General features: G+C 36.4%; 1 protein-coding gene and 1 long non-coding RNA gene across 3 annotated transcripts; both read right to left on the bottom strand.

The window, feature by feature from the left end:
- Window positions 1–774: 774 nt before the first annotated feature.
- On the bottom strand, window positions 775–6,052 carry LOC125474911 (cellulose synthase-like protein H1). 2 transcript variants are annotated; one of them, XM_048579161.1, is made up of 9 exons: window positions 5,753–6,052; window positions 3,780–4,104; window positions 3,582–3,707; window positions 3,196–3,312; window positions 2,828–3,037; window positions 2,543–2,648; window positions 2,265–2,398; window positions 1,821–2,171; window positions 775–1,457 (listed from the first exon to the last, which is right to left on the bottom strand). In XM_048579161.1, exons 1-9 carry the CDS (start codon window positions 6,007–6,009, stop codon window positions 894–896), a joined length of 2,190 nt encoding a protein of 729 aa, XP_048435118.1. In that variant the 5' UTR covers window positions 6,010–6,052; the 3' UTR covers window positions 775–893. The 2 variants fall into 2 exon arrangements, with proteins under 2 accessions (XP_048435118.1, XP_048435117.1); XM_048579160.1 differs by having other exon boundaries at window positions 2,265–2,449; window positions 5,753–6,050.
- A 4,889-nt stretch (window positions 6,053–10,941) lies between these two features.
- On the bottom strand, window positions 10,942–12,967 carry LOC125474712. The gene is made up of 2 exons (XR_007256143.1): window positions 12,695–12,967; window positions 10,942–12,480 (listed from the first exon to the last, which is right to left on the bottom strand). It is a non-coding gene; the product is annotated as an uncharacterized LOC125474712 (long non-coding RNA).
- Window positions 12,968–16,007: the final 3,040 nt, after the last annotated feature.

Genomic DNA, 16,007 nt, shown 5'->3' with positions numbered 1-16,007 from the left:
CATCGCCGTTTGATTACTTCAAACTTCGACCTTACACTTCTCACCCTTTGGGTTTTGTCGCACTTCGCGAGTGAAATTGCCTATGCCGATCGAAGACTTCAATAATCATTCGAGAAGACTTGATGCGATAACTTCTTAAACGTTACACTTAAAGAGTGAGTGTTGTAGTTAATATTCTTTAGGAATGTGATTGTATAAATTTAAAAGCAAGAGTCCAACAGGATTTGGATATCTAATCCTTTATGGCTTGTATTACTTGTGAGGCAAGAAAAGTACATGTGGCTAGTACAAATAAAGGCATAAGGCACCAAGGAGCATAAGTGAAAAAACTATTGTTGAACTTCCTTCTCTCTCTCTCTCTTGTCGTCCCTCTCCTATCCTCACTCTCTTTTTCTTTTTTTCTTTTTCTTTTTTTTAAAAAAAGATACGATAGTTGCTTTCATTTCATCAGAAGTTTCTTTACAAGAGTTTATCCATCTCTAAGCATAGAGCTAAGCACAGTCCTCCACAAGTATATCAGTTATAATACTAGATTAACTTAAAAATAGATAGCACCATTGGATTTGATTTGTGCTCCCTTTTTCTCCTAAGTTTACGTAACAATCCTTAGTTTCAAATGGCGACATGCTAGCTTAGTTTTGTCCTCTTTTGTTTCGTGGTTTTCATTTATATGCCACAATGCACTTGTTTCTCCGAAGATATATAACTAGATAGTCATCAAATCCATAAAGGTGATGCATGTGAGAACCCATTAAATTTGAAATAAACACTTAATAAAATAAGTTATAATTTCTTTTATTTTTTTCATCCTTATACAATACAATCAGGAAAGACAAGAACATTACAACTCTGTCTACTCTGATCTCCTAACTTTATATTAATCAGAAACTTGATCAGGATGTAGTGTTCTTAGGGCAGAAGTGCATGAAGAGCAAGGCCAACACCGCTGACTTGACTATAGTGGCCATGGGAATCCCATATTTACCCTCCCCAAACAAACCTCTAACAAATGGCCAAAAACATAGCACCACCCACACACTACACATCAACTCCCCTAGGCCCGCCCCATTCACCCCATGAGCGGGTGGTTGCAATCCCAACGCGGCCGTGACCAGAGCTGTGAAGTGCAGAAACAATAGGGCTGTGGCTGGTACAAATATTGGAGACTCATCAAAAGTAAACCTAGCATCATAAGTAGCTTCTTGGTCACTAGAAGAGGAATTTTGCTCCTTTTGTGTGACTTCAAATGTCACCTCAGATATACCCAAAAGCTTAAATACCACAGTTATAACTCCAAATAATGATGCAGTTAAACTGAGTATTTTGCTCCATGGTCCCACTGTCAATTGGTTCCACCAAGCCCTAATTGATCGACCAGAATCAAGGTTGGAGTGTAGTGTGTTTAAGTGTTTAATGAGAAACACAGCAGCAAATATTATTAGAGCCGGTTCCTGGACCTACAAAGCAAAATCGTTTGAGTTGAGTACAGCTAGGGACACCAAATTTCATTCATGAAAAAATGTGATATTATTTAATCGACATCAATCATTATATGTACTTAAAATATTGTCACACTATTTGGTAACAGATTACCTTGAAGTGTACGTAGACTTTGTAATTCCATCATTAACAATGTTTATACCAAGCTTAATTTAACAAAATTTAAAAGCAGCTATTATTGATAATCCAACAAAAATCTTACATTCTTCTTTGATGAAAAAGGTGAGGAAAACAAGAGTGCAAGCCCAGTGACTATTTTAAAATGATGATAACAATTCCGAACTAAAATCACATTAAACGTAGATGATGATTCTATTTACCTTTGGCAAGAAGTGTGAGTTGGTAATGAGGCAATAAGCTGGCAGAAGAGCATAGCATAGATCAGGAATAGAGTGCAGTCCCCAAATTAGAATCCACAGGTAGGCCAAGCATTGCCTAAACTCAAGCTTGGCATAAAGGGTGGCAAAAATGGGACAATTTTTGCTGAACAAAATTTCTAGCAGCCCTGTGACGCCTCTCTTCCTCTGGATCAACATAACATGAGTAGTTGAGGGTGCAGTGCCCAGAAAACCTGGTGGTTCTGGCATGCATATGATAGACTTCCACCCTCTTGCATGGATCTTCATCCCAGTTAGGATATCTTCTGTTACCGACCCATAAACCCAACCCACCTGAAAAAGGTTCGGCCCAATTAACAATGTCAAAACTCCTGTCAATTAACAGAGACTCCTTCTAACATTAGGGAGAAAAATATTTTTCGTTACCTTTTTGCCCCATAATGTGTCATGCTCGAACTCGGAATGAGCAACTTGGTATGCTGCATCGACCGCACAGGAAAGGTCGTCCCGTTGATCAATATTTTCCTCTAATAAAATTTGAGTGGCTGATCGGATGAGCTCTGGAGAATTTCCAAGGCATTCTTTGTTTAGTCTCTCACTCGTCAAGTTCCCTTTGAAAAATCATTTATAAGTTGATTATTCATTAATGAGTGATTATTTATGTACATTAGTACACATAATATGTATCTTGGATGCTAAGATACCTTCATTATCTGTTAGAGATGAACCGTAGATAACTTTACGTCTGTGAAAACATCCTGTCCCTGCATAGAAAGGTCCTTGAATCCCAGCTAACCCTGGCCAAATTTTCTGCAAAAGTCAAAGCCTTCTACATTAATTAGGTCCATGTACGCCAATCTGCCTAGTGCGGAACTAACTTAGCTACCCCATGTTCATATCCCTATTTCTATCGCCTGACTAGAGGTATGAGCACCTGACCTGCAAGTTTTTTTCGTCAAAGTGGAGTAATAGTAAACTAATATACGTACTTTTACAGCCTCATCCACTTTGCTTCCACATGGATCATCTTTCAAAATGTTGTAGAACATTTGGGGAAACTGAACAAATGCACCTTTTTCATGCTTGAAACCAAGCAGTAGGCACATCGCATGAAGAACGATCTTTGGATTGTTGGTATACATGTCGCAGTCCACATTCAACATAAATGGAGCATTTGTCATAACACCAGAGACCCTCGTCTATGCACATAAAATTAATTAAAAATATTAGTCACTAGGTAAAATCATGGATTTTACACTAGCTAATTAAGCCTAAGATAACAGTAATTTACTAATTGAACAAATGTATTTAAAAAGAGAGACGGTAAAATTTTCTTAGTTAAGCAAATAATTCTCACCAAAGCGTTCATAGCGCCCGCTTTGTAATGATGTGAGTGATTAGGATGCTTCTCCCTGGCTACATAAACCAAATGTGGCAGACCATTAGAAATTCTCTCCTTAGTCTCCCATATCACCTGTACAAATATTAATTCAAATTAACAATAGAAAGTTTATTTAAGTTTCACTAAAATTTTAAGGAATAGTTGCAGGATGTGAAAAGTAGATGAACCACAATATTAGTCGGTCAACCAACTGTGGAGCATATATAATGAATATAATGACCTGTTATATATTGCTACTCCACAAAGGTCATCTTGCATATAAATTTACCTTTACCGATGAAATTGAACTTATTGGGAGGCTTTACTTCTTGTGTGAATTACCAAAAACAAAAAACAAGAACCTTGATTATAGTGGGATGGTTCCTGCTGTCTATGTGAGCAAAATCCACACTGTCCCTAGAAAAATCAAGAGGTGCCAAATTTTGGACAGCATCTTCAATTTTTTGGCAGAGCTTTTCATACTCATCCTACAAGATTAAAGATAGAGACATCATAAATATATACAAATTCAACTGAGAATACATAAGGCCAAATTCTACCTTCATTTTTGTCCATTCTTGAAGGAATTCTGATGGACTATAACTTGACAAAATGGGATTGTCAGAGAAGTATCTGAATGGTGCTCTAACTTGAACATGGTACTTTTTGCAAAAGGGTACCCAAAGCTTAGCAAATTTTGAGGCTTCAATGAGAGAGTAGAGAGTGAGAGGTGAACACCCGTCATCTGATACATAGCAAGCTAGCTTGTGAGTTGGATAATCAACGGCTAGAAGAGAGAGCACTGTGTTCACAGTAATGATAGGTGGCTCTAGCTTTGCATCTGCTGTTGTCACAAACATGTCCACCGTAGGAAGCTCCGAAACCCTAATTACGTATTAAGCATACACAATAAGACATTAATCAACATGTTAATTACCACAAGAACATATATATTTTCAATCTGGCATTAGCAAGGTTCAAAGAATTAGATAAGCAACACTACACATGAGCATACGTAACTTAATTAAATTTAAACGGATAAATTTGATCCAGATAAAAAAAATTTTGAGCTGTTGTCGAATTTAGTCCAATTTTTTATTTTTCAACTTTAATTAAATTTCTAAATTTTATGAGTCTTTACTCAAATTTTTTATTTGAATATTTAAATAAAAAAAACTAACTACTTTCATAAAAATAGTTAAAAAGAAAAGTTATGTGTCAACATATATAATACTTATACGATAGGTAATTAATAAAATCATTTAACCTGTGATAGAGGTATTTATGTACTTACAAAAACAAATGAAAATAAATTTACCTATCATTCATGAAAATAGTTCAAAGAAATTCCATCTTCCATACATTTAAAATCCATACTAGTATATACACTCATATTTAGTACCTACAACATAGATTAGTTACCATTGTTAACCTGTGATGGAGGTCCAAGAAAAAATTGAGATATAAACCAAGGTTCTAAAAAATGATAGGCGCTAGTTAGGCAGCGGACTGACGCCTAGCAACTAGGCGGGATCTAGACAGGCGCCTAGGCAGCCTAATTGGATTTAGGTAAATTTCTTGTATATCTTGTAAATAAGTGCATATTGACACATAAAAAATTATACTTGTATGAAATCCATGAATAAGATAATAAAATAATGATAAATTACAAAAAGAGTATCCAACAAGTCCAAAATTTAAAAACACATTAAGCATATATGTCATATAACTTAAGACATTTTAAATGATTTCTTAAAAAGTAAAAGTAAAAATCCCACGTAATGGGTTGGGTGGTTCATAATAAAACTACTAGGAAGCCATGCCAGGCATCCCTTAACCAAACGACGCACATTGGTATCATCCCCGAAATCCTCTCTCTTTTATTTATGATTTTATCTGGGTTGGTGTCCCACTTTGAACTTTGGAGCACCAAAATCGATCAGAAACCAATATAGCAATTGAAAGTTAAGGTTAGAAATCATAAAAAGATAATTATGAAGATGTGCATGCATCCTTCCCCATTTCATAAAGCACCACGTGTGTGGTGTGAGTGTGACCCCTCCCCTCCACCTATAGTCCCCATCACGAAGCGACGAGAAAGCTTTTACGATTCTGGGTATCTGTTTAGAATTTCTTCCCAGGAAACCATTTCACTCAGTCTAGACCGCCGCCTAGATAGCCGCCCAGGCCACCTAAGAGCGCTTAGGCGGACGCCTAACAACTCCCCGATTTTTCTTAACAATTCACACCTAATCAGATCGGCAGACCTACGTCCAACACCTAAGCGGACACCTAGGCCGATTTTTAAAACACTAATATAAACTAAGAGCAGTAAATTAAAAGCAGAATAACATTTAATTCTTATATTTAATCATAAAAATTGAGTAAAAGATAAACCTATTAATAAAAGATGACATTTATTTCAATTTAATAAAAAGATGATAGAAAAGTGAAAGAACCTAACCCAACAAAGTGTATTAAACTTAAACAAGTTTACTTTATTTAAAAAATAAAAAGAACATGTATGACATACTCTTGCAAGAGGTTGTGAGGGTATGTTTTGTATTCAACCGGAGTCCATTGGGTGATGAGAGTAAGAACCCAATTGAAAGCAAACCAAGACTCACACGTGAAGGCAAGAAGCCAGACAAAACCATGGTCTCTGAGAGATAGGAGACGATAAACAAGGACACAGACGAAGAAGAACAGAATTGCAATTTCTAGGGTTTTCTGCAGTCCATTGATTCTAAGGGGAGCTTTTTCACAAAGAAGAGGTTGAGGATTTGCCATTAGCTTGTTAAAAGATAAGAGCTGTGGATAGAAGTCAGGTCCAAGGCTGTTTAAATAAGTATAATATGTATAGATGGCCGGCGTCAACATCAATCATTGTAGAAATTGAATGTCGATGTCCATATGGGCGTGTGTGCGTGTGCGTGTGTGTGCGCGCGTGTGTGCGTGCGTGTGTGTGTGTGTGTGTGTGTGTGTGTGCGCGTGTGTATGTGTATGTGCGTGTGTATGTGTATGTGCGTGTGTATGTGTATGTGCGTGTGTATTATATAGTCTACCTCTCTATATCTCTTTAGGCAGACTTTCGGTGAAGTGATAGTTCGAATCTTATCTGAACTACGAGAAATCATGACGTTCAAAAGAGTTATTCTTTAAACGGGATGGAAAGGTTGGTGAAAGCTAACTTCATACCCTTAGGTCATCTCCAACCGAATAATCCAGAGAGCCAGAGGGTCATAAATAGCTCGAAAATCGTCTCCAACCGAGAGCCAAGCCAAATTGCTTATGAGCCCTACTAGACAAAAAAGGGCCAAAAGGCCAACCGGTCAACCCAAACCAGCTAGCCAGCTGGCCCCGGGCCAATCCACAATTTGAATTCCAACGGTAAGGTGTAAGCTAACTATTTTTTTTTTTTTTTTTTTTACAATTTTTTTTTTAATTTTAAAATTCTATTTTTTTTTTCCTATAACTTCCTAAGCCATTAAACAACATTAAATTAAATTAAGTAAAATGAAACAACATTAAACAATATTAAAAACATTAAATAACATTAAACAACATTAAAATTATACAACATAAAAAAAAAACATTTAACAACATAAAACTTAAACGTTTACTGCATGCTTCTTTTGGCCCAAAGATGTGCAACAAGATCATGTTGTAGGTGCTTGTTTGTGGCATGGGAATGTATCATCCTATAGTGCCTCATGTATTCATTTAAAGAGATACTACCAGTTCTTGGATTCAAAGGCAAATTAGGACCATCATATATTTTTGCATGAGCCCTTATTGACCTATTTGGATCCTCTTGGTCGTCATCAGACTCTCCATTAATATACCCATCTCGCTCATCCTCCACAATCATGTTGTGTAATATGATGCAAGACATCATGATGGAGTCCAAATTTTCTCGACTCCACCCTCTTGCCGGTTCCTTGATGATCTTCCACCATGCTTGTAGAATACCGAAAGTTCTCTCAACATCTTTCCAGTATGCCTCTTGTTGTAAGGTAAACCACTTTTCAGCATCACTCGCAGGGTTTGGAATTGCTTGGACAAGTGTCACTCTGCTTTGGGTAAATGCCATCTACCATGTAATACTCCATATTGTACTGATGTCCGTTGATGTAGTAGTCAAGTTGAGGTGATTTACCGTCCGTCAGGTTATTGAAGAGGGGGGAACGCCCAAGAACTGTAATGTCGTTTTGGGATCCAGAGACTCCAAAGAAAGCGTGCCAGATCCATGTGTCATACAAGGCAACCGCCTCTAACACAATAGTTGGCTTTCTTGACCTTTTATTAACGCCTTCTTGCCATCCGGTAGGACAGTTCTTTCAATTCCAATGCATGCAGTCTAATGACCCTATCATGCCCAGAAACCCAAGGTATTTATAGTCCAATACCCACCCTATTTATAGCAAAAATAAAAATAAAAAATCAAATCCAACGGCTAGCTAATGTCAGGTAGTTGTTGGATTTGAATTTTTTTATATTTGGCCCTATAGCCCCTTGGCCTTGGGTTGGAGATTTTTTTTGTGACAGAGCTATGTTTAGCCATTTGCCCCTCGGTTAGAGAACGTAAAAAATATGGCCCTGCACTGTTCATTAAAATATTAATTTCTTGGAGGGCCAGAGGGCTAAAACAAGCCCTCTGACCCTCCTTCGGTTGGAGATATCCTTAATTTCCATAAGATTTTATTGTTTTGGCTTAAAAATTGTCTAAACAAACGATATTACTTACATTAAAAAGGTAGAGAAGTGGGCTTAGCATCTGTTTAGACCCAAAATTACACCATCGGCCCGTACAATCGAGGCTATTGAGTAAGCATGATTCTAGACCGTTGGATAAGAAAGTTAAGATAATTTTGTTCTGAGATAATGTTATGGTTTTTAATCACAATAATTATCTTTTGATAAATCATCTTGATTTTCTTGTACAAAATAAATGGGATACAAATCATAGCCCCAACTCAGAAGCAAGCAGAACGGTCCAAACTACTTTGGATTTGTTAGTAGTGCACTGTGTGAATAGCAGCTTGGATTGGGACTCTTAGCACTGATGTGGTCATGATGGCTAAGCAAATAGTTATGTGATGCCATAGAAGGTTATCATGCATGCATAGATAGATCATGAAAAAGCCTAGATAGACTTGGCTTTTGGTGATGATGTGATAAGCCTAGGTTTTATTATTCTAAAAAGTCACGGATAATCATGAAGGAAAAATGGCACATACTCTTATCTTGTTATGAGGTATGTTCGATGATTTTTGATTAAAAAAAAAAAAATGGTCTCTTAAGTGATCAGGTTATGTTGCAAATAAAATGCAATTTATTGTGCATGCATGGTTGCACCTAGACCAACATAGTGGAGAAAGAAAAGTTTCAGTTGGAATATGATGCATTTAGTTAGTCAGGCCACGCATGTGGAAAGATATATTTATCTTTTCAAGGAGAATCAGGAGATAGCCTTTATCATATCTTGGAGATATTAGACGGCTATGGTGATTGTACACAAGTTTTGAGTCAACGTAGCAAGTGATGTTCTACAAAGTTAGAGTGGCAATTGGACTCTACAAAGCTATCAGGTCATGCCAAGCAAAAGACAACCACTATAAATACAGAGTCGCATGCATCATTAAAGCCTCTCCAATTCAATAGACAAACTGCCCTACGCAAACTCTTGCTCCACGCGAAACCTCTCAACAACCTTGAGATTTTTATTTTCCTTTTCCGCCAACAGATCTTCAGTTTGGATAAACAGCACTGTGAAGGCAACCGACGACATCTTCATTTTAGATAAACAGCACTGGAGCCGTAGAATCAGTCGATCAATGAGCACCTTCAGTTTGGATAAACAGCACTGTTTCTCAGCCAACTGATTACCTATCCAAGTCTCGTTCGACAAGGATTTTCGAGTCCTTGTTGGTAGAGGTCATCTCATCAGGCTTCTTGGCGAAGTGAGGTGTTACCAGGTTATAACATTCGACACATTGAAAGTCGAATTTGATATTGAACTTCACAAAACTAGCAACCTTGTCTTCAGGCTCTAGAACCTGAAGGCCGAGACGTGTTCCTTCCTCAGTCGTAGTCGCAAGATCAAGAAGTCAGCAGCACGCCCAACGCCACATCAACATATTTTACTCCCTGGCCAAACTCGGCTGGCGAGTTGGCACGCCCCACACACAACTGAATGACGTAGTTAGCTTATTAATTACTCAGCATGCGTGCCACGTAGGCTTGGTAGTTTTTATGGTCAATAGCATCACAATGGGCTAGCAATAATGTGGTTCAATTTCGTCTTTGGTGAGAATCGAACTAAAACTTTTCACTTACAAGTGAAAAGAAATATCACTAGACCGTAGTACTAAATTGCAAAAATTACCAAATTAAAGTTAGAAATTATTCGCCTTCTAATTAAATTTCTTCATCATACCCTTAATTGTCATAAGAGTTTACCTTTTAGTCTTGAAAATTGCCTAATTAGACTATGCAAATTAAAATTAGAAATTATTCGTCTTCTAAAAGTCTGTTCTTTTTTTTTTTTCTTTGTTCCGCCTTTTAAGTTTGTTTACATGTACACTCTTTGATGGAATTGTTCATGTGCAGTACAGATTGTACAGTACATCCACACATGGTTGCGTCCCTATTCTTATTGGTACTTTTCAAGTTTAAATTGTCTACGTATGCTTGAAACAGATATTGGTTTAGTTCAAATACATTGTTCGTTCCGCCTTTTAAGTTTGTTTACATGTACACTCTCTGATTGAATTGTTCATGTGTAGTACAGACTGTACAGTACATCCACACATGGTTGGGCCCCATGCTTATTGGCTTTTAAGTTTGTTTACATGTACACTCTCTGATTGAATTGTTCATGTGCAGTACAGATTGTACAATACATCCACACATGGTGCGTCCCCATTCTTATTGGTACTTTTCAAGTTTAAATTGTCTACGTATGCTTGAAACAGATATTGGTTTAGTCCAAATACATTGTTCGTTCCGCCTTTTAAGTTTGTTTACATGTACATTCTCTGATTGAATTGTTCATGTGCAGTACAGACTGTACGGTACATCCACACATGGTTGTGTCCCCATTCTTATTGGTACTTTTCAAGTTTAAATTGTACGTATGCTTGAAATAGATATTGGTTTAGTCCAAATACATTGTTCATCTGATATGACATCGTGAAATTTTTTCATGAAGAAAATCACAGTGATTTAATTAAGGTTTTTTTAGTTAAAATGGTCCCTGAGATTCGCATAACACATAACTTTGGTCCCTCATATTGGAAATCAATAGAAGTGGTCCCTAAGATTGTCCATCATTCATTATTTGGATCCTACCATTAAAAAACTCTATTAAATGGTTCCTGAGCTTTTTAACGAAATGATCAAAATGATGGATGATGGACAATCTCAGGGACCGAAGTTATGTGTTATACAAATCTCAGAGACCAAAGTTATGTGTTATGCAAATCTCAATGACTATTTTGGCTAAAAATACCCCCAACTTTACAGAATTTTTTAACAAAAATAACCAAAATAATGGATGATAGACAATCTCAAAGACCACTTCTATTGATTTTCAATCTCAATGACCAAAATTATGTATTATTCAAACCATTTTGACTAAAAAACCTTTAATTAATTAAGTGGCAAGATGTTGTAGCATATTTTATGGTCGAGCCTTGCAGCGTATTGTATAATTAAACAGAATTTAAAGTAATCATCTGCATATAAAGGATAAATTAAGAGGGTGAGAGATCTGTTACACTTTATGGTGAGATCATAATAAGCATGCTTTCAGTCTCGGGGTTAGTAGAGAAGCCCACCCCAAACAGGTGCGTAGCAAGCAAGAAGTATTTGTAAAATTTGATTAGCGCAAAAAAAAAAAAAAAAAAAAAAAAAGGAATGATTAGATTTGCTTTCATAAAATGGGCAGTGTAAACTATAGGTTAGAGTAGTTTGTATAATTACCACGAGATATGAATATGATTGGTCCGATTGGGTATGATCAATGATCATAAACAACTGGTAATGCCATATGTTTGATTACTTGATAACCAATCCATTATTAAAGTAAACATACCTTAAATTCTTACTGGTTTTGTTGGTATTCAAAGTTTACTAACTCGATACCAAAATATGAGTGATAAGTTTACTAACTCTATCACACCTCTCACTTTCACTCTCAATAAAATTGGACAAAAGAAATAAAAGAGGGAGAGCAAGCTTCGGTGATAACACTTTGATTCCTTGTGGATGGAATGAATATCAAATATACATAAACATCTCTTTTATAGAGATTTTATAAAAACTCCATACAAAAGTCATATTCAACAACTATTGTTTAAAACAAAAAAAGATTAACACATACCCAACAAAATAAAGTGTTCAAAGTCTTTACATCCTTTCACACTCACTTTGTTGTAACTTTAGACTTTTCACACACTCACACATTGCAGCAACTTTACTGGTTGCAATCATCGGAAACCTCCATTTTGGTAGGTGCAGCTGCATGAGAGAAAAGCAGCTGGCAGCACACAAGCATTGACATCAAGCAGCACACAAACATTGACATCAAGCAGCTCACAAACATTGACATCATGTTTTTATTTGAACTTCCAACAGGTTTATCATCTGCCTCAATAGGCCAATCATTTTTTTTCAATAAGCTAGCTCTTACTCCAAGGAAGATAAAAATATGGCAAAAGCCAAGCTTATCTAGCTCTTAGAGGATAAGGGAATACAATATGAAAGCAAGGCCAAGATAGCTGACTTGAATATAGTGGACAATTCCATATTTTCCCTTCCCAAATAGTCCTTTGACAAATGGCCAAAAGCATTCACCACCAAAACATTGCACATTATTTCCCCAAGTCCTGTGCCTTGTGAACCATAGCCAGTGGTTGCATCCCAAACAAGCTCATAGCCAGCTGTGGCTGGCACAAACATTGGAGATTCATCAAATGTGAACCTACGAGCATTCGCTTCATCGTAGTCACAAGAATGGGCAGGCTGGTCTTTCCGTGTGACTTCAAATGTGACCAGGGATATTCCTAAAAGCTTGAAAAGAAAAGTTACCAGTCCAAGTAACAAGGAAGTTGCTGAAGATATTTTTCCTGTGAAGCCCATTCTCAGAAAATTTCACCATGCAGTGATTGATTGGCCTGAGCGAAGGTGGAAACACGGTGTGGCTATGTTTCCAAGAAGAAACACAGCAGAAAACATTATGAGAACTGGCTCTTCCACCTGCATATTGGACATTCAAATTTAAGCTTGCTTAATAATTAATCATCCAAAACACACATTGGAGCATTGAAAATTTATGTTTAATACGTAACTGGATGTTATAATTGCATTAAGGGATTGAAACCCTACCACATGAACGCCTATTAGACAAAAACGACCAAGACTGTATCCGAATCAAAATTCAAAAGAAACCAATTTGAGAGAACATAATAACCTAAATTTTAGACTAGAAATGTCTCTAATCCTAAAATAAACCACGTTTTGTTGCTACTCCTCCTAATTAATAGTACTTTGGCAAGAAACCTGAGTTGGTAAGGATGGAATAAGCTGGGAGAAGAGCATAGCATTGGTAGAAATTGGGTAGTTCACAGGATCGGAATCGGATGTCGCTTAGACTATCGATCACAATATGATGTGAAGGATATGAACAAAAAGTGAGTATGAAATTGAATGAATATGACAGAAAGAGATTTGACAAATATATAGAGATGAATAATAACTTTTTTGGAGGAGTTGTATTCTTCACGAAAATTTATAATTAACTTTTCATGTTGAAATACAACTGTTCATATCCTTTTAGAATTAAATAAATAAATAAATAAATAATTATATTATTTTCTTTATTAATTAATTAACTTATTTCATTACAATCATAAATATATTAGTACACCAATGTTATGGTGTACCTTAACACATGATAACACATATTGTGAAAACCACGTTATTATAATCGGATCAGGATCCTCTCTTGATCTAAGGATGAGAATCCTCATGACTAAGAAGTGTGGGCCGTTAGATGAAAATCCAACGGCTATAATTATTATAACTTTAAAGGGACCCCCTGTTTATAGCCATTGGATTTTCATCCAACGGCCCACACTTCTTGATCATGAAGATCTCCATATAAAGATCAGGAGAGGATCCTGATCCATTATAATCATATTACAACAATCATAGCCCTATGAATGCAGTGTAGGGCCCGTATTAGCAGCCATGTGTAGGCCAAGCACTGCCTGAACTAGAGTTTAGCATTAAGGGTGGCAAATATGGGAGTATATTTGCCGAACAAAATTTCAGGGAGGCCTGTGACCCATCTTTTCCTTTGGGTCAACAAAACAAGTGAACTTGAGAGTGCATTACGCACAAATCCTGGTGGCTCTGGCATGTATAAGATTGAATTCGACCCCGTCGCCTGAAATCTTCAGCCCGGTTAGGCATCTTCTGTTACCGATCCATAAACCCAAACTACCTCCAGGGATGGGTAAGCCTAAATGAATTAGTTGATACATTTGGATGACTCTGATTAGCATGTTTTTTTAGGGATGATCTTCTAATGAAGACTAAGAAATTGAATGGTTCTTATTACAAACTTTCTTTTACGGCTACATTATTTGCAAGTGGTGAAATGAGTTCATTCTCTCAAGAGAAAATGCAAGCATTATAAAAATAAAATAAAAAAATTTACCACATTAAATTTGAACAAATATTAATCATCATAGCTCAAAACTATTGAAACACTGCAAGAGGGGCTAGGTTTATCCTTGTCCTCATGTGACGAGGTTCTCTTTTGCAACATTTCATCACGTGGCTATCTTTTTATGGATGGATGATTCACCTTTTTAACACATTACAAACATTGATTTGTTCAAGAACGTCATTAAAATTATAAAATGGTTGCAAGAGAATCTCTTCCTCGTGTGGCTCCGCACTAGTCCCAGTGATAATCACTTGGGAATACTTAATTATATGGCACACTAGAAGCATGTGATCATTGTGATATCATATATCTTCTAAAGGATGTTTTACCAAGTTGAAAATATATCATGCACTTTACAAAAATAGATACCAAAGCCTAGAGTATTTTGGTCTTCGATGGTGAACGCTAGGGTAGTACTACCACCATATTAATTTTTGTGAGCGGTCTAGCAACAATTTCCGGCTATGCGCATTTTGTGATTGATGAGCTGTGAGACCCACTTGCATTAATGGTTGACGCCGTAAGTGAGCTTAGGAGCATCACTCTAATTTCTACATAAGGTGTAGAACAGTAGCATGAAACCAACAAACATAGATACAGTGGATAGGGGAACCAAAAAAAAAAAAAAAAAATATGGTGGATAGGAGAATTCCATACTTCCTAGTACCAAACAACCCTTTCAGAAATGGCCTAAGGCGTAGCACCAACCACTTACCACTTATAACCTCTAATTGGCCTGACCCTCTAACTCGTTTTGAGTTGGCCGCCGCATGCTCAAAAAAGCAGTAGCACGCACGGTTAATTGCACCACCAAAATAGTTATGGGAGGCACGAAAATGGGAGACTTGTCAAATGCGAATTTGCCAGCTTTAGTGTTTTCAGAGCCTTCATCACTTGAACTAGACTGATCTGTTGTAACTTAGACTATCTCAGTTATACCTAAGAGTTTGAGTATGACACCAATAAATCCAAATAACCAAGCACTCATTGTAGTTATCCTTCCCATTCTTTGGTTATTCCACCATGCTCGGATCAATAGACTGGTTCGAAGATGCTCCGGTAAAGTGTAAATATGGTAAAGGACAAAGAGAGCAATTAGTGTATAGTAGGTTGATACTTGGCCTGGATCTAAAGCAGTTAAAAAGTGTAGAAACTCTTGAAAAAGACTCTAATTTTTTGTTTTCTTTCCAATGTAAAACTACACTTACCTACTTGTATCATTTCTTTAATAGAAGTAAGGTTCCGCAAATGCATGTGGGTTCCATTTCTATTAAAGAGATGTTACAAATAATGATTCAAATATATGGAATAACCTTTTATGGGTTTTTTTTTATTAACACCCCACATATTGTTGAATACATCACATATAAAAGTTTATTGTTAAGTGGCTTATATACCTACCATTTAGACCTAATAAAATTTTAAAAAGGAAAATTATTTTCTAAATACACCCCAAGTTAATTTAGACATGTATTCTAAGATGTTCTTCTTCAAGATCTCAAAGTCACTCACCTCCTTCATTATATAACAAAACCCTAACCACTAGAAGCACAAAATGTTGATGGAAAAAGATTATTTTTCATCCTCATTCTGCATATCTTCAATTTGCTTGATTCTCTGATAAGAGAAATTTTGGAATTGGAAAGAAGAAAAGGAAACTGACCCGCCAGCAATACATTTTTTTACGTTGCAGGTGCAACCTAGAAGAACAAACCGATATAACACCAAATAGTTGTGCATGTGAATTCATATATATTTGAATAGAGAAGGAACAATACAATGTTATCAAAGAAAAGATTGGCGGAAGGTATGGCTATTTAACCCCACCGAATGACAATGTTAATAAATTTTGATTTACAAAGTACATGTGTGGTATATTAAGTATGTGGGGTGTAGTTAACAAAACGTAGGGTGTGAATAAAACAACTCATCCTTTATTTCTTTCTCTTTATTATTTTTATATTAAAAAACTAGTGTAAAATGACTATTTTGTGACATTAATAACATCTCTATTCAACCACCATGGGGTTCTTAGTGGTTAGAGATGAAT

The sequence above is a fragment of a genome, unplaced genomic scaffold (assembly GCF_019419815.1).
Source record: "Pyrus x bretschneideri cultivar Hongxiangsu unplaced genomic scaffold, Pyrus_bretschneideri_v1 Contig13, whole genome shotgun sequence".
In the NCBI taxonomy this organism is placed as follows: Eukaryota; Viridiplantae; Streptophyta; class Magnoliopsida; order Rosales; family Rosaceae; genus Pyrus; species Pyrus x bretschneideri.
This window is presented reverse-complemented; position numbering and strand designations above follow the sequence as displayed.

Coding starts and splice junctions, on each gene's coding strand:
- LOC125474911 (XM_048579160.1), bottom strand. CDS start 6,009: ATGGCAAATCCTCAACCTCTTCTTTGTGAAAAAGCTCCCCTTAGAATC. Junction 3,313..3,581: donor ACCATCCCACTATAATCAAG/GTTCTTGTTTTT, acceptor ATATTTGTACAG/GTGATATGGGAGACTAAGGA. Junction 2,172..2,264: donor ACACATTATGGGGCAAAAAG/GTAACGAAAAAT, acceptor AACCTTTTTCAG/GTGGGTTGGGTTTATGGGTC.